This window comes from Rattus norvegicus, chromosome X (genome assembly GCF_036323735.1).
Source record: "Rattus norvegicus strain BN/NHsdMcwi chromosome X, GRCr8, whole genome shotgun sequence".
Classification (NCBI taxonomy): Eukaryota; Metazoa; Chordata; class Mammalia; order Rodentia; family Muridae; genus Rattus; species Rattus norvegicus.
Genome location: NC_086039.1, coordinates 96,923,282 through 96,947,206, shown reverse-complemented (window position 1 = coordinate 96,947,206; position 23,925 = coordinate 96,923,282). Strand labels below are relative to the sequence as shown.

Sequence of the window (23,925 nt, the reverse complement as noted above, 5' to 3'; positions counted from 1 at the left end):
AGCAACAGCTCCTTCGGTGATCTCCTTTTCCTACTTCCCTGAGTAGATGTGGATCTTGGGCAGATAGAGTAATGCAAACGTATAATCTCTCACATTCAGGAAGCAGAGATATTAGGATCAATACACATTCAAAGCCAGCCTGGAATACATACTGAGTTCTAGGTCAAGAAGGGGACACAATGAAACTCAGTATCCAAAATCAAAATAAACAAACAACAAAAATAACAAAACAAAAGAAACAGAATTCTTTCAATACATTTTATACAATCAATATGATTTCCCTGAGTTGATAATCCTAACTCTTTTCTCAATGATAAATCATAATCATTTCTCAAAGTTAGTTTCTTCTATAGGAATTTTCAAATATACCATTTACACAAGCACACAATTTTTGCTTTTAATTTAATATTATATTAAATGTGAATATGCAGAATAGGAATAACACAAACCCAATTATGAAGAGGAGAAGTAGTCTTTTTCCAACTCCCTACTCTTTGACTCCCTTTTTAGTTATGACAAAAGCACAGTCCAAAGAGAAGTAGCTTACTTAGAGTCAGAGGGAAGTAGTGGAAATGCTGAGATTGGATCCTATAGCCACAGTCTAACGTTTTGGAGAACTAGGGATAGGGGTAAATATTATCAAAACATATTATACAAATATCAAAACGTTCAGAGACATAGTAAAAAGTAAAATTATTTTATGTTTAATGTAACTCAGAAGACAATGGATATAGGAAGTGACTAGGTGAATGCCACATATCCACTCTAAATATTGGCAATTAACAATGTTAGCAATCGTCACATTTCCCTATGATTTCAGGATAACTTGTGTAATGACAAGAAATTACAAAGATAGATTATCACAATGTGCTCCAATTTTGCCCACTAGTCAAATTTAAGGAGATTCTATGACATTCAATGAAAATTGAAGACATGTTATTGAAAATGAAAGTTTAATAAAGTTCTATTACAAAAAATATGCATTTGCCAACGACTGCATCACACAATCTCATTGTATTCAACTCAGCTGCTTATTATCTCTTCTAGGGCATGAACAAGCAAAAATATCTCTTCACATGTCCAGAAGTAACTCTAATATTTCCAGAGTTACAGCAAAAGTGATGGAGAAACCTCAAAGCTAAGTCGTAACTTTAAAGGAATGAGCAAATGTATGCACTTGCCTTCCTGTCAGTTGCCTGAATGCTGTTTCCCCCCTGCCTTTTGTTTGAATACTATCTCAAACCAAAAAGAAAGAGGGACACATACTAACATGCATGCTACCAAAATATTGTAATTTATCGAATTTCATCACCAGCTCAAATAAGACACCAAGTTTTTCCCAGATCTCCATGGAACTGTGTAGTATTAACTGAACACTAAAGGAAAGCAATGGAGGAATTTGCTTTGGTTGTTTGATTTTAACTATGTAAACTATCGGACCGATGATTTCATTTTGTTTATTATTAAGTATAATGTGACTAATGTTTTTCTTAACTAATGAATCAGGTTGATGAAGAGGGAATAGAAACTAACTAACCTTATTAGGAAATAAAACAATATTGCATAATGTTTGAATCTAGTAGTATAAAGTACTACAAAATTGAAAGGACAAGTTATAAAGTGACATGTTTTAAAAATCCGGATGACTTCTTTATACGTCTTACCTTCTTTGAAAATTCCATTGCTTTTTGCTCACTTTCTTCAACTTTTGCCTTGTTTACACAAGCATCTATTCAGGAGAATCAAAAATGATAAGAAATATATGACATGGAATCTTCAGCTAATTATGGCTGCCAGTATATGATTCTGTATTTTTCACATGAATTATTATTATTATTAAAGTCACATTAATATATACTATAATGTACATATCCTATCATGATTTCTTTCTTTAGGGTTAAAGCAAAAATACTCAACCATCCAAAATATTTTTTGATGAAATTATCACTGCACTGAAAGTCTTCAATTATAATTCAACTTTTAACACTACATAATTCTTTTAAAAAATACACATTATTTTGTTGACAGAGGTGGTAAAAAACTCCATGTTTAAGATAATAAAATTTCAAAATGATCTGCTAAAAAGCTGGGGGAGGAAAGTGCAGAGACATTCATCAGTTTAAGTTTTCCAGTAAAATATTTTACTTAACTTCTGATCTGAAACAAAATGCATCGTGTACAAAAAGAAAAAACTTACAATTGTAAGAATCTAGTTAATAAACATGATGAAAAACACATTTTGAGTCTAATGTTTCTACATTAACCCAATATTTCTCCAAAGGAAATTGAAACTTATGTCGGAGTTGCAGTTCTATACAAATGATACAGAACAGCTTTATTGCAACAGTTGAACTCTGGGAGAATGCAACTGACCACCAAGAAACATGAATTATATTATATTCTTACATGAATACTATTTCACAATATCAACGGATAAAAATCAAGACATGAAAAAAACAGAAATGAATCTCAAAATTATTCTTCATGTAAAAACACAAACACAGAGAATATGTGCTATGTGGTGCTACTTATATTACATTTCAGAAAAAGAACCTAGTGAGGGAAAACTAAGCTAAAATAACTAAATATATAACTAAACATATAAGAATTTTTAAGAATTATTACTTTTTCTTTTTATTAGATATTTTATTTATTTACATTTCAAATGTTAACCCCTCCATGAACCCTCTATCCCATCCTCCCTCCTCCACTTCTGTGAGGGTGCTCCCTCACCCACCCACCCACTCCTGCCTCCCTGCCCTGGCATTCCCCTACTCTGGGGCATCAAGCCTTCATAGGACCAAGGGTCTCTCCTCTCACTGATGCCCAAAAAGCTACATATGCAGCTGGAGTCATGGTTTCCTCCATATGTACCCTTTGGTTGGTGGTTTAGTTCCTGGGAGCTCTAGGGTGTCCGGTTGTCTATGAGGTTGCAAACTCCTTCAGCTCCCTCTCCTTTTTCTAACTCCTCCATTGGGAATAATATTTGAAATGTAAATACATAAAATATCCAGTAAAAAAGTGCTCAGGAGGCAGAAGGCGTGAGACATGAATGACAGCGAAGAGCATAACCCATACCTATGAGATGAGTGAAATCAAAGTCTATGCGTTGCCTGTACTTGAAGTCTGGATCCATGCCACTGCAGTGCAGCACTATCTGTGAAACACACTCCTCAATTATTTTATAATACTGTGGCCTGTACAAAGGAGAAAATATTTGAGAACGTTTTTCTACTTGCATCAATCAATTTTCTTATGAAGGAATTCAGAATGCAAAAAGAACTCAGGTTTTTTTTTTTTCCACTAGCGCCAAGAAGGAAATAATTCCACTAATATTTACACTTCTTTGGACAGAAAATATGACTAAGGCTTAAAGGCACTCTTAACATTAGGGGGCCAAATTGAGTGTGATGTAATTGATTGAAAGTATGTACAGACTTAATATTCTAGTTTGCAGGGATTGAAGCTTGTGTTCGAAAATACTTATCCACCTTATCTATCTATTTAAGGTATTGTTGCTAAAGTTAATGAAAGTTAAGTGATTCCTTAATACTAAATCTATGAGCACAGAAACAGTTATAAACAGCTACAAGTTGTCCTTTTCAAAAAAAAAATATGTTTCTTGGCCTTGGGTAGCAAGCAATGTCTTGAATTCAGTGCAGAACATTTACTCAGGACAGTCACACGAGCTTATAAAACTGGGCTGAGTCATTTCTTTTAAAGACTAATATGAAGACCTATGTAAGCAGAATATTTCTAAAAAATATCTGTTTTATAAAATCATATGCATTTAATATGCATAGCTACAGTTGCAATTTGTGTGATGTGTCAAAGGTTTTAAAACACACCATTTTTCTGTAATCTCCCAAGGTAATTTTGGCTTTAAAAATGACCACTGACTGGAAAAATAAAAATAAGGGACATTTTGCATTAAAATTTGCAGAAGACAAATCGTCATGTGCTAATAAATTCAACAGCACTTCAGAGAGATATTATGTAACACAAATTATGATATAAACATCTCTAAATATAGCTTGTCAAAGTACTAAAAACTTGAAAATATATAAAACAGACTCTAATTAATCTTCCGTGTATTTAATGGCTGTTACTAAGATTAAGAATGAAAAGAAATATGCATTGTGCATTGTGCCTTTAGGCTTTCAAACACCATCATCAGAGCCCGGGATATATTAGTCTTAACTTCACTCTGTGAATAACTAAGAACAACAGAACACTTCCTTTCATCTAATAGGTGAAATAAAAGTACATGGTATACCTCCACCCAAGAATATTATAAGGAGGAAAAGATTGTATGGGCTACAGCAATAGCTCAGTGAATTAGAGTACTAGCTGTATAGAATAGGGTGCAAATGAGGAGGATGTAAAAAGCCAGGGATGGTGATGATGCACATCTGTAAACCCAGATCTGCCTGCGGTGTTGACAGGAAGACTAGAGGAACTTATCAGCATTCCTCCAGTTTCAGTGAGAAAGACATTTTCACAAGATAATTTCACAGAAAATGTAGAGCATAATAACCAATTTGACCCCTTGCCTCTGTCTGCATTCACAAGAACATATCTAAACACATACTGTAGACAAACATACTTACACACAAAAACCTACTGCCATACAGACTACACACAGACACAAACAATTTTTTTTCAAAATATGTCATGTATGAATCATTTGTGGTTCATTAACATTTCCAGGAAATACATAATTCTTCACCAATCATATTACCAGAAACCTGAATAAGTATGACCACTGTATCTCCATTATGATGTATTACTACTTATAGTGATTTTTAGAAGGTATGGATTAGTTCTTTAAACATTTTTCTGTCTCCGCGACATCATAATGAAGATCAAATCATTGTATAAGCCTGAAGCAAAAAAATCCAATATGGTATTTTAGAATTGTCAAATTTTATTGCCAATACTATTCTGGTAGCAGTCCTTTTTAAATTATTACAGCAAGTTGTGAGAATTCAAAGAACCCAGTAGCCATAATAATAGTATAAAGCAATTATGAATAGCTTGCACTGTCATTAACATTAAGACCATGGTCATGAGCTTATAGATAATTTCAGTCTACTCATAAACCTGTTATTTTTAAAGTTTCTAGGTTTAATATATAGACAGAATCTATTATAAAACTCAAAACTTGGTTATTATCATATTCATTTTCTTTGACAAAAACTAAAATATATACAATAATATTTCCTAAATTTAAAGGTATTACATTTTTTAAAGGTTGATAAACAAGTGTTTATCTCATTTTCATTAAACTCACAATTTCTTCAAAAACAGAAATATCAAAACAACTAAAATGTAGGAAAGGTGTCAGAGTGTTACTTATGAATGATATCAATAATAATAATGATAATAGTAATAATAATAATAACAATAATAATAACCCTACACTATAGAACAAAATCAGTAAAAGAAACTGAGCCAAGGAATAATTATCAAGGATGGAAGACAAGGTTAAGACAATAATACAAACGAACCAATGAAACAAAGGCAATCGTTGTGACCAATGCTGTAAGAAGTTAGGAATATATACAAGAGAACATACTGAGAAGCCTTACTGAACACTATAAAAAGAAATGATAAAAGCTTACGTGTTAAAATAGACAAAAATTAAAAAAAAAATTCTTGCAGTTCCAATGTTTTCATTGGGTTGCCAGTATCAAGCAGAAAAATTCATTACAGACTTAATAATATATGACAGGTTAATTTCTGCTTAAATTCTGTTTGCTGGGGTGCATCACACTTGTATGCAGCTATCTTTTCTGGCCCAATTAAAATAAATGAATTCTTTTTTAAAATGTTGCCTAAAGTAGTAAATCCTTTATATTTTATGTACATAAAATGCATATATTTCCTTGGACCCACTACTTTGTTAACTTTCTTTTGATATCCAATTCAAGTTGTACATGTAGTCCTCTCAGATATGAATCTTACCTGATATAGTAATCATTTCTGATGAGCAGAAAATGTTGCAGAATGGATAATAAGTAACCTTCAGCAGCAGTGTCTTTCAGCATATTATAAAGAAGATGGAAGACTTCATTCATATCAGTAGAAAGTGAGTGAAGGAAAACAGCAAAGAATCTTGATGAATAGTACATTTATGACTGAAGTGGCTAATTTTTAAAAATCAAAAGTGTCACTTGGTTTCTATTATTGTTAATAATGCTTCAATTTCATGGTATAGCATTTAAACATCCAGAGCAAAAAAAAAATTAATCCTGTCATTAGAGAAAGAAGACAAAAGAAAATTTCCAAGACCCCTTGGGTGTCAACACATTCAATAATCAATCATTCATTATACTGTCAACTTCAGATAATAGCTGGGGCCATTCAAATGCGAAAGCCATCAATGAAAGAAGTTTTCCCTTGATCTGTCTCTGGTTCCAATAGAGAAACTGCTATTTTATATTTATTATCCGATAAAAGAAATGTCAAATAATCACTCAGCTATCAAAGATCACAAAACAAGTTTTATTCTAAATATCCAAATAAAATAAGCCTAAAATTATTTGTTCTCATATTTATTTTTCTAAAAAGAATATAAGAAAACCAGAAATTTCTTAAACAAAACTCAAGTTGTCTCAGGCTCTAGGATCAAGAATTGATAAATGGAACCTCATGAAATTGGAAAGCTTCTGTAAGGCAAAGGACATAATCAATAGGACAAATTGGCAACCAACAGATTGGGAAAAAGTCTTCACTAACTCCACATGCAATAGAGGACTAACATCCAAAATGTATAAATAACTCAAGAAGCTAACCACAAAGAAACAAAACAACCCAATCAAACAATGCTCTAGGGAACTAAACAGAGAATTCACAATAGAGGAATCTCAAAAGGCTGAGAAGCACTTAAAGAAATGTACAAAGTCCTTAGTGATCAGAGAAATACAAATCAAAATGACCCTGAGATTCCACCTCACACCAGTCAGAATGGCTAAGATCAAAAGCTCAGGTGACAGCAGATACTGGCGAGGATGCGGAGAAAGAGGAACACCCCTCCATTGTTGGTGGGATTGCAGACTGGTACAACCATTCTGGAAATCAGTCTGGAGGTTCCTCAGAAAATTGGACATTGAACTGCCTGAGGACCCAACTATACCTCTCTTGGGCATATACCCACAAGATGCCACAACATATAAAAAGACATGTGCTCCACTATGTTCATCGCAGCCTTATTTATAATAGCCAGAAGCTGGAAAGAACCCAGATACCCTTCTACAGAGGAATGGATACAGAAAATGTGGTACATCTACACAATGGAATATTACTTAGCTATCAAAAACAATGACTTTGTGAAATTCATAGGCAAATGGATGGAACTGGAAAATATCATCCTGAGTGAGGTAACCCAATCACAGAAAAACACACATGGTATGCACTCATTGATAAGTGGCTATTAGCCCAAATGCCTGAATTATCCTAGATGCGTAGAACACATGAAACTCAAGACGGAGGATCAAAATGTGAATGCTTCACTCCTTCTTTAAAAGGGGGAACAAGAATACCATTGGCAGGGAATAGAGAGGCAAAGATTAAAACAGAGACTGAAGGAACACCCCTTCAGAGCCTGCCCCACATGTGGCCCATACATATACAGCCACCCAATTAGATAAGATGGATGAAGCAAAGAAGTGCAGGCCGACAGGAGTCGGATGTAGATCTCTCCTGAGAGACACAGCCAGAATACAGCAAATACAGAGGCGAATGCCAGCAGCAAACCACTGAACTGAGAATAGGACCCCCGTTGAAGGAATCAGAGAAAGAACTGGAAGAGCTTGAAGGGGCTCGAGACCCCATATGAACAACAATGCCAAGCAACCAGAGCTTCCAGGGACTAAGCCACTACCTAAAGACTATACATGGACTGACCCTGGACTCTGACCTCATAGGTACAATGAATATCCTAGTAAGAGGACCAGTGGAAGGGGAAGTCCTTGGTCCTGCTACGACTGAAACCCCAGTGAACGTGATTGTTGGGGGGAGGGTGGCAATGGGGGGAGGGTGGGGAGGGGAACACCTATAAAGAAGGGGAGGGGGAGGGATTAGGGGGATGTTTGCCCGGAAACTGGGAAAGGGAATAACATTCGAAATGTAAATAAGAAATACTCGTTAATAAAAAAAAAAAGATGCCCCAACATATAACAGAGACACATGCTCCACTATGTTCATCGCAGCCTTATTTATAATAGCCCGAACCTGGAAAGGACCCAGATGCCCTTCAACAGAGGAATGGATACAGAAAATGTGATACATTTACACAATGGGTACTATTCTGTCATTAAATACAGTGACTTCATGCAATTCATAGGCAAATGGATGGAAGTAAAAAATATCATCCTGGGAGAGGTAACTCAGACCCAAAGGACATGCATGGTGTATACTCAGTACTAAGTGGATATTAGCCATAATGTACAGACAGAATACCTAGGATACAGCCCGCAGAAATAAGCGTGACAAATACAGAGGTGAATGCTAGCAGCAAACCACTGAACTGAGATCAGAACTCCCAACTGGAGGAATCAGAGAAAGGATTGAAAGAGCTGAAGGGGCTTGCAACCCCATAAGAATAACAATACCAACCAACCAGAAATCCCAGGGACTAGACCACTACCCAAAGAGTACACATGGACTGACCCATGACTCCAGCTGCATATGTAGCAGAGGATGGCCTTGTTGGGCACCAATGGAAGGAGAAGTCATTGGTCCTTCCAAGGCTGGACGCCCCCAGTGGAGGGAAATGTCGGGAGAGGCAGGAAGGGGTGTAGTTGGGGAAGGCAACACCCTTATAAAAGAAGGGGAGGGGGTGGTTTGGGGACTTTTGTCCAGGAAACCACGAAAGGGAATAATATTTGAGATGTAAATTTTTTAAAAATTCAATAATATATATTATTATATATCACAAAAACAAGCAAACAAACAAACAAAACTGAAAACACCAAACAGTGTACAAACTGAAGGGCCCAAGTGAAGATGCCTCAATCCCACTTGGGCAGGAGAAGAAAGCAGTCATGTTGGTGGGAGGAGCGACCTGGGTTGGAAAAGGGACCAAAAGGGGAAGAGGGGAGCATGAGCAGGGATTGGAATGGGGAAATAAGACTGAAGCCATGAGGGCCAGCAGAAAGATGGAAATAGATACCCACAGGAGGTAGGAGGTAGGGGAGCCTTCTAGAATATATCAGAGACCTGGGAGGTAAGAGACTCACTAGACTCAAAGGGAGAGACCTTAGATGAAGTGCCCTACAGTGTGAAGAGGGAACAAAGTAGAGTCCACCTCCAGTAGAAAGACAGGGCATCAAGTGGCGGCAAGAGGATGTCATCCCACAATCAAAAACGTTTAGACCCTGTCTAAAAGAACTGCAAGGTCAAAATACAGAAGAGCCTTCAAGAAAGGAGGTCAAATGAGAGGACTAAATTGGGACCGAGCTGAAGGGGAGGCCCCAAGGCCTGACACTATTACTGAGGCTATGGTGTGCTTACAAACAGGGCCTATCATAACTGCCCTGAAAGGCCAAACAAGCAAATGAAAGAGACAGATGCAGATACTTACACCCAACCAATAGACAGAAGTTGGCGACCTCTGTGGTTGAAATAGGGAAAAGGTGGAAAAACTGAAGGGGAAGGCATCACTATAAGGCCAACAGTCTCTGGGGGAGGGAGGGAGGGAGGGCCAGGGGAGGGAAAGGGAATAGGGCTGGGGGTAGAGGGTAACATGATATGGTACCGGGTGAGAAAAAAAGGACTGAATTACTGAGGGCAAGCAGAAAGAATGGAAACAGGAGACCTTGGGAGGAAGGAGGTTAGGAGGACCCTCCAGAATGTACCAGAGACCAGGGAGGTGGGAGACTGTCAGGACTCAAAGGGGGGACCCTAGATGAAATGCCCTACGGTGGGGAGAGGGAACTTTTTGAACCCACCTCCAACATTAAAGACAGGGCATCAAGGGAGGAATGGGGTTGCTATGCCACAGTCAAAACTCTGGCCCATAATTCTTCCTGTCTGAAAGAAATGCATGGATGGAAATAGAGAAGAGCGTGAGGAAAAGAAGGCCCAGAGACAGGACCAAAGTGGGATTCAGCTCAAGGAGTGGCTCCAAGACCTGACACCACTACTGGGGCTATGGGGCGTTCACAAAAAGGAACCTTTCGTAACTGCCCTCCAAAAGACCCAAAAAGCATCTGAAAGAGTCAGATGCAGATATATGCACGAAACCAATGGACAGAAGCTGCTGGCCGCTCTGGCTGAATTACACAAAAGCTGGAGGAAGCTGAGGAGGAGGGCAACCCTGTAGGAGGACCAGAAGTCTTAATTAACGTGGACCCCAAAGATCTCCCAGACACTTGCTCACCAACCAGGCAGCATACACCAGCTGAGATGAGGCCCCCAACACATATACAGCAGAGGACTCCTGGGTCTGGGATCAGTTAGAGAAGATGCACCTAACCCTCAAGAGACTGTGAGGCCCCAGGAAATTTAGAGGTCTGGTGGGGTGGGGACATCCTCGTGGAGATGGGGGCGGGGAAGGGGTGAGGTATGGGATGTGGAACAATTGGAGGGTGGATCGACCCAGAGGGGGAATAAAATCTGGAGTGTAAAAATAAATAAATAAAAACAATACGACCAGCAGCCTCATCTAACCTGGACCCAAGAGATTGCTCAGAAACTGAGGCACCAACCAGGCAGCACACACCAGCTATAGGAGGCCTCTGACACATATACAGCAGAGGACTGCCAGGTCTGAGAGAAGATGCACCTAACTCTCAAGAGATTGGAGGCCCCAGGTATTGGGGAAGTCTGTTGGTATGGGGGTGTGGAGATCGGGACATCCTCTTGGAGGCAGGGGAGGAAGTATGGGATATGGACCACTAAGAGGGGTACCGAGAGGGTGATAAACCCTGGATTGTAAATAAAAAAGGATTAAATAATTATATATATATATGTATATATATATATATATATTTGAAATACAGTGAGTGAATATTAAAATACTTTTTTAAAACATATGAAAACTAGTATTGTAAATACTATTCTTAATCTAGGAAACATTTTAAAAGTAGATTCACATTATATGTACCGAGGACCAAGAAAGCCCACTTAAAATAAATGTAAGATACAATCCAACATCTTAAAACATAAAATGGGCAATAGAATTAAAAATTCACTGTAATACTTTAAACCCTACATGAGATTACTGGGTTAAACTATCATAAGACTCTTAAATGGCTACAGCATAGATCAAATGACAGATTAATACAATGTATGTTTATTGACCAAAATAAAAAAACAGTTACTATGTATTCATGATGCTGGTCCAGATTGCTGTTACTAATCTTAAAGGGAAATTATTAGAAATCATTTTCAATGATCATACCATTTACTCATTGTATCTGCATATATCTAATACTTTTATGTAAGGGGAAGTCTATATGAAAAGCATAAGGCTACTGTGGAAGTTTTTAGGATAGACAAAATTTTCCAGTTTGTTTAGAATAATAAAATAAGACAGGGAAGAAAATGTTGCTGGCAGAAAAAGCCCAGCCCCGAATCTGAAATGTTTCCCTACTTCAGAGAATCCAAAAGCATGGAACGTAATGGATGGGACACAAATGACAGTACCATGACAATCATATCTTATATCTCAAAAAATTTCATATCAGATGGCTGCCACAGGAAAATTATATGCTGTTGTATTAGAGTACAAAATATGTGGGTACTTTTACAATATTGCTTTCTATAGACAAATACTATTTTATCTAACAATTTTCGTATCATTAAGGAACACAAATATCTGATAAAGGATAAGAACTTCTTTTCCAGAGAATTGTGTCTATAAGCAGAGTATCATTTAAAATGCACAATGTATCTTATCTAGTATTACATATGAACTCAAAGAACATTTCTTCATTTTTATTGGTAAGATATACTGCCATAGGCCTTTAGACTCTTGTATATTCAAGACCACTAAGCATAATATATCTGTAATACAATAAGCCATTGGGCAGATTTCAATAGTGTGAGTATAACATCAAAACAGAGTGATAATTTCTCAGCATGGATGTATGCCAAGCATAGCATCATACTAAAGTCTTGCTAAAAAAAAAACAACCATTATAACTTGGTTTATAGACAATTACTCTAATGAGAATATGAAAATCATTAATTCCTGATTTTTCAACATATACTAGAATTAGTTTTTGTTTCTCAAAGGATATTCCATTTCAGCTCGAATGTCATTGAGACGGTGGGATAATTCAGTTAGGTCATCTTCTTTGTTCTCTTCAAACACCCTTAACTGAATATCAAGCTCATCATTTTCTTTCTCTTTAAGACTCTATTTTTAAAAGTAAAATTCAGCAAATGAATGACAACGTAAAAGTAGCATACTTGTTTATCAGGAACAGAGCAATATGATTCATTTGCACACAAATACAATTTCAAATACTGACACAGGATAATGATATCCTAAAGGGAAAAATAAAGAGAGAGAGGGAGGGAGGGAGGGAGAGGAGAAAGAGAGGGGGGAGGGGAGAGAAGAAAGAGAAGAAAAGAAAAAAAAGAATCTAAGGTCTTCTTTTTTTAGATGAAAGAATATCATAGTATTCTTTGTTTTCTTCCCATGCCAATGTGTTGACTACTCACATTAAAGTATTATCAGTCACTTCTCTAACAACACTAATTGCTAACAACCAAACTTCAATGCTGTCATTTTGACTAAACATAGTCGGCAGAGATCACAAAAGAAATCATGCAGTTAGAACATTCACATGTGCCTCAGGCACCAAGAAAATGAAGCAAATATAGATGAACTATGTTAATGAAGAACAAAAGCAAGGATATATTCAAGCACAACAGTCCCCAGTATGGCCTGAAAATACTGTATAAAAATTTATTATGCATACATGATATTTTGTGATTTTAAAGTTAAAGGGAATTAAGATATTTTAATCAAGGTATACCTAGATACCATGCCAATTTTTCATTTTCCCTTAGCCTGATCACAAAATACCATCTTGGGCATCAAAGATTTGTTGTTGTAATACATCGTAGACACATGCATTACAAACCTCTGATAATTTTACCAATAATAGTATAATAAAAATTTTGGAAGCATGCCACACTAGAGGTTGTTGGGCTTAATATATATCACCTGGAATATCTTTTAATATTTGTCCATTAAGTTGCAGCTTTGAAAACTCAAATCGATAATCACAAGTGTGGATGCTCAAGGGTGATACCCAAACTGGGTTTATGATGTTCAGAGTTGAGCGTGAGTTCTAGAAAGAAATGCAAGTAAGGTGTACTTCAAATTACACAAACAAAAAAATGAGATGTTTTCTTCCTTCTATTTTTGTTCAAGAAAAACAATGATAAAAAGTGATGTAATGGCTATTGCTGAAGGAAAACACAAATTGAAACATTTTGATGCTCTTTCTTTGAATCTCCATACTTATAATTTACTAAATATTTACTATGACACATGTAAAATAAAACTTAAATATTTCTAAACAATTACATATAAATCATATAATTATTATTTCCCCCTTTATTTCATCTAAACGAAGAACTTGCTTTGGACTCAACTATTTCCAAGAGGAAGAGGTTAAAATAAACAATTATGTAATACTTATAAGTGATATTACCATATGAGAACAGAAGTTTGTCACACCCAGAAAACTTCCAAAACATCAAAAACTGCATTTTGGAACAATAAAATCTCCTTATTCTCGTGTTTGAAAATAAAAAAAGTTCAACACTAGCATGTCAATAGTACCAGAACTTAATAACAAAATAGAAACGTGCATGCACAATTAAAGATTTTCAGGGTAAATGATAACTAATGTAGTATGTACATTAGTTAGCAAAATATATGCATATGTACATATAAAACATATATATGTGTGTTTTCATATATATATACTTATTTATTTTATAGATAAGTTCTTTCAAACATCAGAGTCTGAAAGAAATTTCCTTAAATACTTAATAGACATTTGATGGCTTTAACTTTACATAGTAAAACTGAATATGAAAGATTTAACACAGCTCTATCACACTCCACCATGTAATCCAAAGATTCTTTTTTTTTTATACTCAAAATATTTTAATGCAGAAATTTTGTAGAAAGTGGATGTCACAGCACACGGAACGATATAGGAGTAACATGAACTGAATATGTTACAGGGGATGACGACAGTTTTAATTACTTTATATTTAAAGCATACATTAATTAAACATAGTAATGGATTACATTATGATACTTTCATTCATGTGCATTATGTGATTATGTCATATTTATCCTTTGTGCCCTCCTTTCCTGCTCTCTGGTTCTATTGTCCTTAGTAGTTCATATTTTACTCTCATTACTTTTTGTTCCTTAATTTTACAATAATGAAAATATAATATTTGCCTTGTAAAGCTACCTAATATTTTTTTTCTTTTGTTCTTTTTTTTTAAAGTTTTTTTTTTATTAACTTGAGTATTTCTTATATACATTTCGAGTGTTATTCCCTTTCCCGGTTTCCGGGCAAACATCCCCCTCCCCCCTCCCCTTCCTTATGGGTGTTCCCCTCCCAACCCTCCCCCCATTGCCGCCCTCCCCCCATAGACTAGTTCACTGGGGGTTCAGTCTTAGCAGGACCCAGGGCTTCCCCTTCCACTGGTGCTCTTACTAGGATATTCATTGCTACCTATGGGGTCAGAGTCCAGGGTCAGTCCATGTATAGTCTTTAGGTAGTGGCTTAGTCCCTGGAAGCTCTGCTTGCTTGGCATTGTTGTACTTTTGGGGTCTCGAGCCCCTTCAAGCTCTTCCAGTTCTTTCTCTGATTCCTTCAATAGAGGACCTATTCTCAGTTCAGTGGTTTGCTGCTGGCATTCGCCTCTGTATTTGCTGTATTCTGGCTGTGTCTCTCAGGAGCGATCTACATCCGGCTCCTGTCGGTCTGCACTTCTTTGCTTCATCCATCTTGTCTAATTGGGTGGCTGTATATGTATGGGCCACATGTGGGGCAGGCTCTGAATGGGTGTTCCTTAAGTCTCTGTTTTAATCTTTGCCTCTCCCTTCCCTGCCAAGGGTATTCTTTTTCCTCATTTAAAGAAGGAGTGAAGCATTCACATTTTGATCATCCGTCTTGAGTTTCGTTTGTTCTAGGGATCTAGGGTAATTCAAGCATTTGGGCTAATAGCCACTTATCAATGAGTGCATACCATGTATGTCTTTCTGTGATTGGGTGAGCTCACTCAGGATGATATTTTCCAGTTCCAACCATTTGCCTACGAATTTCATAAAGTCATTGTTTTTGATAGCTGAGTAATATTCCATTGTGTAGATGTACCACATTTTCTGTATCCATTCCTCTGTTGAAGGGCATCTGGGTTCTTTCCATTTTCTGGCTATTATAAATAAGGCTGCGATGAACATAGTGGAGCACGTGTCTCTTTTATATGTTGAGGCATCTTTTGGGTATATGCCCAAGAGAGGTATAGCTGGATCCTCAGGCAGTTCAATGTCCAATTTTCTGAGGAACCTCCAGACTTAATCCAAAGATTCTAAATCACACTACAGACGTCCCCTGGCTTACAAACACTATTTTTGCTGCATTATTCCTTTATAACCTGATTTACTTATTAGTTAATTTATATATCTAAAGAAAAGGTAGAGACACAATTTTTAAAATAAATTGATATAAATTATTTCAAACACAAATATATTTTAAAAGTTGCTATGATCTTTGTGCCTTCTTTTTTTTTTTTTTTTACATCTTGCAGAACTTAGGAACTTTGGGAAATTTACTCCAGCTTTGATATGTATTATAGGACTTATAATAATAAAGAACCTTTAACTCATAAAAAAGTTGCTATGAAATATAAATCAATTCATTTATGCCAAACTACTAAAGCAAATTCAGAAATGTGAACAATCTATATTATGTATAAGAGCAAGACTACACTTAAAGAGGGACTATGAAAATAAATGTTCATATAATATGTTAAAATTCATTTGTCATGCAGATTCTGATAATTAATTCTAAACTTTCACTGTGAAAAGTATTGGGTTGATGTCAAAAACTACTGAAATACTATTTCCCTTCCAAGTAATTATACTAGAAAATTATAACTGTTGATCTACATGCCAATCTTAAATATACCTATTCATTGCTTTTATTAAGATCTATGCTAGAAAAAGAAATCCTTATTTGCATTGTCTATAATATAAATACCAAAGAAACATTTGATAGTCTTCTGTTTACCTATTAATATATTTGTGGTACAATGACTATACAAGTCGTAACTATACCCACTCTCCAGTTTTTTTTTTCTTCTTTGCTTTTTTATTGGATATTTTCTATTTATTTACATTTCAAATGTTATCCCATTTCCCAGTTTCCTGTCCATAAAACCCCTAACCCATTCCCCTCCCTCTGATTCCACCTCACACCAGTCAGAAAAGCTAAGATCAAAAACTCAGGTGACAGCAGATGCTGGGGAGGATGTGGAGAAAGAGGAACACTCCTCCATTGTTGGTGAGACGGCAAACTGGTACAACCACTCTGGAAATCAGTCTGGAGGTTCCTCAGAAAATTGGACATTCTACTACCTTAGGACCGAGCTATACATCCCTTGGGCATATACCCAAAAGATGCTCTAACATATAACAAAGACACATGCTCCATTATGTTCGTAGCAGCCTCATTTATAATAGCCAGAAACTGGAAATAACCCAGATGCCCTTCAACAGAGGAATGGATTCAAAAAATGTGGTACATCTACACAGTGGAATACTATCAGCTATCAAAAACAATAACTTCATGAAATTCATAGGCAAATGGAATGAACTAGAAAATATCATCCTGAGTGAGGTTACTCAATCACAGAAAAACACACATGGTATGCATTCATTGATAAGTGGATATTAGGCAAAAAGCTCAAATTACCCAAGAGGCAATCCACAGACCACAGGAAGCTCAAGAATAAGGACGACCAATATATATATATATATATATATATATATATATATATATATATATATATATATATATATATATATATCCACCAAAACTAGATAAGATGGATGAAGCTGAAAAATGCATGTGGAAAAGGACTGGATATAGATCTCTCCTGAGAGACATCCAGAGCATGTCCAATACAGAGGTCAATGCTAGCAGCTAACCACTGAACTGAGAACAGGACCCCCTTTGGGGGAATTAGAGGAAGGATTGAAAGAGCTGAAGAAGCTTGCAACCCCATAAGAACAACAATGCCAACCAATAAGAGCTTCCAGGGACTAAACTACTACCCAAAGACTATACATGGACTGACCCAGGGTTCCAACTGCATAGGTAGCAATGAAAAGCCTAGTAAGGGCACTAGTGGAAGGGGAGCCCTTGGTCCTGCCAAGGTTGGACCCCCGGTGCAGGGGAATATGGAAGGGGAAGTAAGGGGGATATACAGGGGGAATACCTGTATGGGGGAGGGGGAGGGAAGCGGATGGAGGCTTATGGAAAAGAAACTGGGAAGGGGAATAACATTTGAAATGTAAGTAAAGAAATATATCTTATAAAAAATTTAAAAAAGAATACTATATTTGAACAAATATCCTGAATAGCATACACACACATATGTATATTGACTACAAATGAAATCAATGTAAAGTATAAAAAAGGAAGGCATAAAATAAATAATAAATGAATTTTCAAAATAAATAAATGAATGAATAAATAAACTTGGCTTTTGTTCGTAGTCTCCAAATTAAGAGAAAATCATTCCCTTTTGATTTAAGACAAAAAGTCTTGTGTTTATGTCTCATCATTTGAAATAAGAAGCACCAATTATATAGTGAGAATACTATCATAATATAAAAAACAAAGTTCACAATATGTCTATTGTTTTATTTGAGATAATAGCAAAAGACAAACTTGTTCTCTGTTTCAAAATTTACTTTTGCATGAAGAGAAAAAAGTTAAAATTTAGCGGCATAATGAATATAATCATTCAACTTACTGGGAGCATTGCTTTTAGTCCACAACGTAGGAATTCATTCCTCAAATGAATTCGAAAATCAAGATCATATGGAGAAGTTACAAGTGCATTTATGAATTGCATGCAGGCCACCTGCAGAGAGAAGGTAAATTTTATTTATATAGTTAGATTCAATAAAGATATATTTAGTTAATACATGAAGGTAACATATTCACCAAAGGCATTTTTATATGATAAAATAAAAAGGTAAATATTTCTGTAGGTATTATGATGATTGTGACTTTGCAAGATAAACAACAATATTAGCAATCAAGATTATGTTGTCTAATGTAATTTAACAATGGTATGACAGTTAAGTGTATTTTCTTTTGTGAACAATATGAAAGGCTATTTAAATTGCCTTAAGAAACCCCAAATTCTCAAGAATAAACACTCCGTTCTTTGAAAAGGTCATAAAATGCATCCTTCATATCTAACTGTCCTCAAATAGTAAGAGAACTAAGTTCTACATAGGTTTAAATACATTATAATCCAAATCAAATAAATTCATGAAAGTGTATTACATAATTTTGAGATACCACTCTATTAACATGTATTCTTTCTATGACTTTATCAAGATACATTAACATAAAATATATAAGATATTGAAATATATAACTTAGAAAGTTAACAAAAATGTGAAAATTTATTTAGATGAATTAATATTATTAGAAAGCACTATGATACACTGGGTAATATATATTATATAATAATGAACATTCTTATTGAAATAAAATGTTTCACAAACTGATACAGCCAACCATTGAATTCAGAATGGGGTCACCACTGGAGGAATTCAAGAAAGGATTGAAGGAGCTGAAGGGGTTTACAACTCAAATACAGAAGTAAATACCAGCAGCAAACCACTGAACTGAGAACGGGACCCCTGTTGAAGGAATCAGAGAAAGGAATGGAAGAGCTTGAAGGAGCTCGAGACCCCATATGAACAACAACGCCAAGCAACCAGAGCTTCCAGGGACTAAGCCACTACCCAAAGACTATATACATGGACTGACCCTGGGCTCCAACCACATAGGTAGCAATGAATACCCTAGTAAGAGCACCAGTGGAAAGGGAAGCCCTTGGTCCTGCTAAGACTGAAACCCCAGTGAATGTGATTGTTGTGGGGAGGCTGGTAATGGGGGAAGGAGGAGGAGGGGAACACATAGAAGGGGGGAGGGGTTAGGGGGATGTTGCCATGGAAACCAGGAAAGGAAATAACATTTGATATGTAAATAAGAAATACCCAATTTAATAAAAATGGAAGAAAAAAAGAGAGGAAAATGCTTTGAGAACTGGAAATTGTATTAGGAAAGAAAAGGCATTCGATAAAAGCTATTTGATTAGAATTACATATAGGTTTCACTAAAACTTCATTCTAGCACAAAAGATAAAGTTCTAAAATCATGCAAAACATAATTCTCATGTATCCCACCAATTATTCCCTAATGCCCACTTCTAGCAATTATTTTCTTACAAAAAAAAAAAAAAAGAACAACCATACCAACCAACCAGAGCCCCCAGGGACTAAACCACCATCCAAAGAGTACAGACATGGAGAGACCCATGGCTCCAGCTGCATATGTAGCAGAGGATGGCCTTGTTGGGCACCAATGCGAGGAGAAGTCCTTGGTCCTGCCAAGGCTGGAACCCTAATGAAGGGGAATGTCAGGGTGTGAAGACAGGAATGGGTGGGTGGATGGGTAGGAGAACACTCTCATAGTAGAAGAATTGACTAAAGGAAATCTCAGGGAAAATACCAAATTTTAAAACAGCATATATAAAAAGAATGAACTAAAAATATTGGGAAATAAACTTTGACAAAAGAAAAATATTTCACATGAATGCTGTCTTGATTTCAACACACCTTGTATTATATGTTATTTTTCAAAACAATGAAAAAACATTAAGTGGTACATTCCTTTGCTTTTTTATCAAAATACTGGACACTCAAGTTATTGGCCAAATGAGGCAACTGTACTGAATATAGTAAGGAAAGTCAAATATTTTTGGTTTAATGAACAAAACTGAAGTTTTTAATAACATTATTAAATACAAACAATTAACCGAACAGTGTATTTCAATTAGTAGGAATGTTTGGGTGCAAACATAAACATTTAAGCGACTGAATGTGTGCTATATATTTTACATTTCCTTAAAGGAAATATTGAATATGTTATTGGAAATTGTATGTCTAGTTGAGTACTGGCCCCCCTTTTTTAAAATAAGAAAATGTATAAATCGGGGTTGGGGATTTAGCTCAGTGGTAGAGCGCTTGCCTAGCAAGCACAAGGCCCTGGGTTCGGTCATCAGCTCAAAAAAAAAAAAAGTATAAATCTTTATAGAACCTCAATAGACTATTACATGTGCTTATATATTCATTGAAGTTCTATTATCAGTTCTATTTAATGAGCCTGTTAAGTTACAAATATGACATGAATTTACAAGCTAAAATACATGCCCAGTTCAAAACTATTACATGGAATATTTGCCATCAGCTAGAGTTCTTTTTGCCTTAAGAAATTCTGGCCTGTTTACATCTATTAATAACTTACAAATAATGACAACATTCGCATAAGAAAAATGTTGATTAGTTTTATAAAAGAATACCTTTATAGAATTAGAAGTATTTTATTAAGGAAGCAAAAAGTGATAGTCAAAATTGATGAATACACAAACATGAATATCATATTATATAATAACCTGAGGAATGTACTGCTATTAAATTCTTTATCTGTAATGTATACAAACCCAGCTGAATACTTAAAATTTATAAGTTAAACACAGCCTATCATATAAAATAAGTAGGAGATGCCTGAAAGCCAGTAGTAAAACAAGTAGAGACAATAAGTTTCATTTATTGCATTCCAAATTCTACAAGGTATCAATGGCAAATCAATTTGCTAAAAGAGTACTTTTATAGACATAAACTGCATTAATGTACAAAAGAAACTCTCAATCCATTTCTCTGTTATAGGTATGCCTTTCAGACAACAATTACTTAGGAATGCAAAATTTAAATTATCAAACCTATCCTAAATTCAATAAATAATTCTTTCAAGAAGCATACTCCATTATAAGAAAATACCAATTTTGTGGATCAAATATACAAAATACAAACAGCTAAATGCAAAATCCTAAACATTTTCAGCTGTATTATTTAATTATTATAAATTACCAAACAATGTATTGGATGCTTTTCATAATATACCATCTAAAGTCACTCTGATAGAAAACATGAGACAGGTATTACAGTTATCTTTCTCATATACATGGAGAATTTGAGGCTCTCAGCAGATAAATAACTTATGCAAGGCAATATTTTAATGCAAATAGAAACAACTCAAGAATGTTCCAGGCATCAAAGAATCTGCACACATAGATTCATGTAATCAAAAATTTTAGGACTGTATAAGATGTTAAAATTTATCTGTTGCCTCGTAGTTGATAAATTAGTAACATCTATCATTACATATACACATTAAGTATAAAAGCCTGAAATTAAATTAACAGTATGTTATCTATAATAAGTAGGAGTTGTCAAAGTGCATAATAAATTGAAAATAAATATAGCAGAATGAGGAAATGATGCTTGGTTTGGAGGATATTCTATCCCATATAAACCCCATGAACTAACCAAGAACTAATGTAGAGTATGCCATCATCCATATTAATGGGTTTTTCTTTCCCCTTTTCTGTCTACCAAGGTACTCCATATTCAATATGAATGTACATTCAAACACATGCATGTGCATGTACACAGGTTTACATGTATGAACAGTAGAGAACTCTACCATTCAATATAGGATCTTTTTTTAATCACAGATTAACTTTGACTGAAACTAAATAAAGAACTTGGCTTCACTAGTCCAATGGCTCAAAAAAAAGAGGTTATTTATAGTTACCACTTCAGACAAATTGGATAAAGAATACAGCAGGAGGTTTGACTGAATAGCATTGCATGGGAGACATTAATGAAATTAGGGTTAAGGCATCCTCTGAGCTAAGCTCTGAATAATTACAAACCTCATTTACAAATATTGAAAGTTTCAAAACTATGATACTGAGCTTCCAAAGATATAAATCTGTAAAGATGTAATTAAACTTCATTGTCCTCTTTACAGCAAAAATCATTCTGCTTTCAAAATAATCCATCTTGAGAGATAAGAAGTAAACGACCTAAAACTTAAGTCCAACAGGTTTATATATGGATTTTAAAAAAAAACTATAAAACTGAGGTGATCTTTCTGAGGTCACATGGCTAGTAAGCGGAAAATGGGGACTAGAAACTCTTATTGTACTACTGGAGTCTTTAAACACACTCTCATGTGCTACATATAGCATTGGTAAATACAATATATCTTCACTTCAGGCCAGAAAGAATAAAAATGTCCTTGACTTTCACAAATTTAAATATTCACATTCTGCTTTTAAGAACTGCATTTTAAAATGGCTTTAACTTTTAAACGGGTTTCCCATGTTTGTTTCTATTCTGTAATAAAAATATTTAATGAGAAACCAATGTTTAAAAAAAATCACAGAAAGTCAGTAGATTTTTTCCATTAAATACAAGTGTGCAGGAGTAGGACCAGAATTCATATTTTAAACCAATAAAATTAAGCAGCACCTTTTTGTATTAAGATCTGTTTGATACAGAAAATGTATATAATATCTATATTTTATTCATATGCATTTAAAATATATCACATACATTATATGTGTATAACTGAGTGGATGCATATAAACATAAATTAATAAAAATGGAATGCTTTGAGCATCTACACAAAAGAACTGCAAAATAAAACAAGTTTTATTTAACAAGTAGGCTTCAAAAACGGCAAACATTTGTCTGCCTGTTTGATCACAAGTCATAGAGTTATTGTACAGTAATTGCCAACTCTAGGGCATTCTCAGACAGATTATCCATATTGCCATTAGCTGTGATAAATTGTGCTTTTAAAATTTTATTGACACTGTCACACATTTGACCTTATTAACTACTCTGTTGACATTAACAAGGTCTTTCTTTATTCTAGCCACAGTAGGAGTTAGGGAAAAAGATGGTTTACGTCAAAATAAGTACCTTCCAAGAACTATAAAAATGTACAGTGCAAGTTAATTAAGTAAAGAAATGGAGGATTTCCAGGCAAAAGCATTTATTTATGTACAAAGGTATAGAGGAATAAGGAAGAAATTGCATAACATGTTCATAAAGCACAGCGTAGTATGACTACATCAGAAAGTACATATGCAGATGAGTAATGAAATATGCACTTAAGAGAAAAAGAAGTAAGCCAAGGATGAAGTGTGCTTTTATTTATTCATTTGAGGAGAAAGGACACAAGGATTAGATTTTAATCCTGGGTCCTAACAAACTTTTTGAAGGATTTTAAGCAGTGCTGAAACAAACCTGCATGTCAGAACAATGACTTTACGGAAGAGGATTGAAAGGGTTAGAAAGGAGGCTACATTAAAAGAAAAAAAAAAGAAGAACAAAGTCTAAAATAAAGAGGAGAATTTCCTGAAAGTTAAAAAAAAAACTGGCAGGAGAGTGAAGCTCTCTTGTGAAAATAACCTGTATATTCTTGAGCAAATACATGCTATTGAATATAAATATATCAATGTATAAGTATGTGGACATAAAATGATAATTGGGGAAGATGAGTGATAGAAAATAAGCGAAATGTTCCTAGGAAGTCAGAGAAGAAAAAAATGCAGTAAAAACATAGAATATGCATGGGTATTCAGAGACCAAGTACAAAAAAATGTTGCCCAGTGAAGCAAAAAAAAATGAATTTTTCAAGGAAGACATGCTGATCAATGGTGACAAGTTGCTACAACTAAAAGGAAATCATTGGATTTTGAAATTAGACA

General features: G+C 35.2%; 1 protein-coding gene across 6 annotated transcripts in view; it reads right to left on the bottom strand.

Moving 5' to 3' along the window:
- Positions 1–23,925, bottom strand: part of Diaph2 (diaphanous-related formin 2) — an 827,546-nt gene that overhangs the window by 580,874 nt on the left and 222,747 nt on the right. For all 6 annotated transcript variants that reach the window (XM_039100253.2, XM_063280011.1, XM_063280012.1 and 3 more), the window contains 5 exons: positions 18,034–18,144; positions 12,249–12,367; positions 5,968–6,084; positions 3,079–3,197; positions 1,665–1,729 (listed from right to left, as the gene is read on the bottom strand). In XM_039100253.2, the coding sequence (XP_038956181.1) occupies positions 1,665–1,729; positions 3,079–3,197; positions 5,968–6,084; positions 12,249–12,367; positions 18,034–18,144 (531 nt within the window). The remainder of the gene's footprint in view (positions 1–1,664; positions 1,730–3,078; positions 3,198–5,967; positions 6,085–12,248; positions 12,368–18,033; positions 18,145–23,925) is intronic.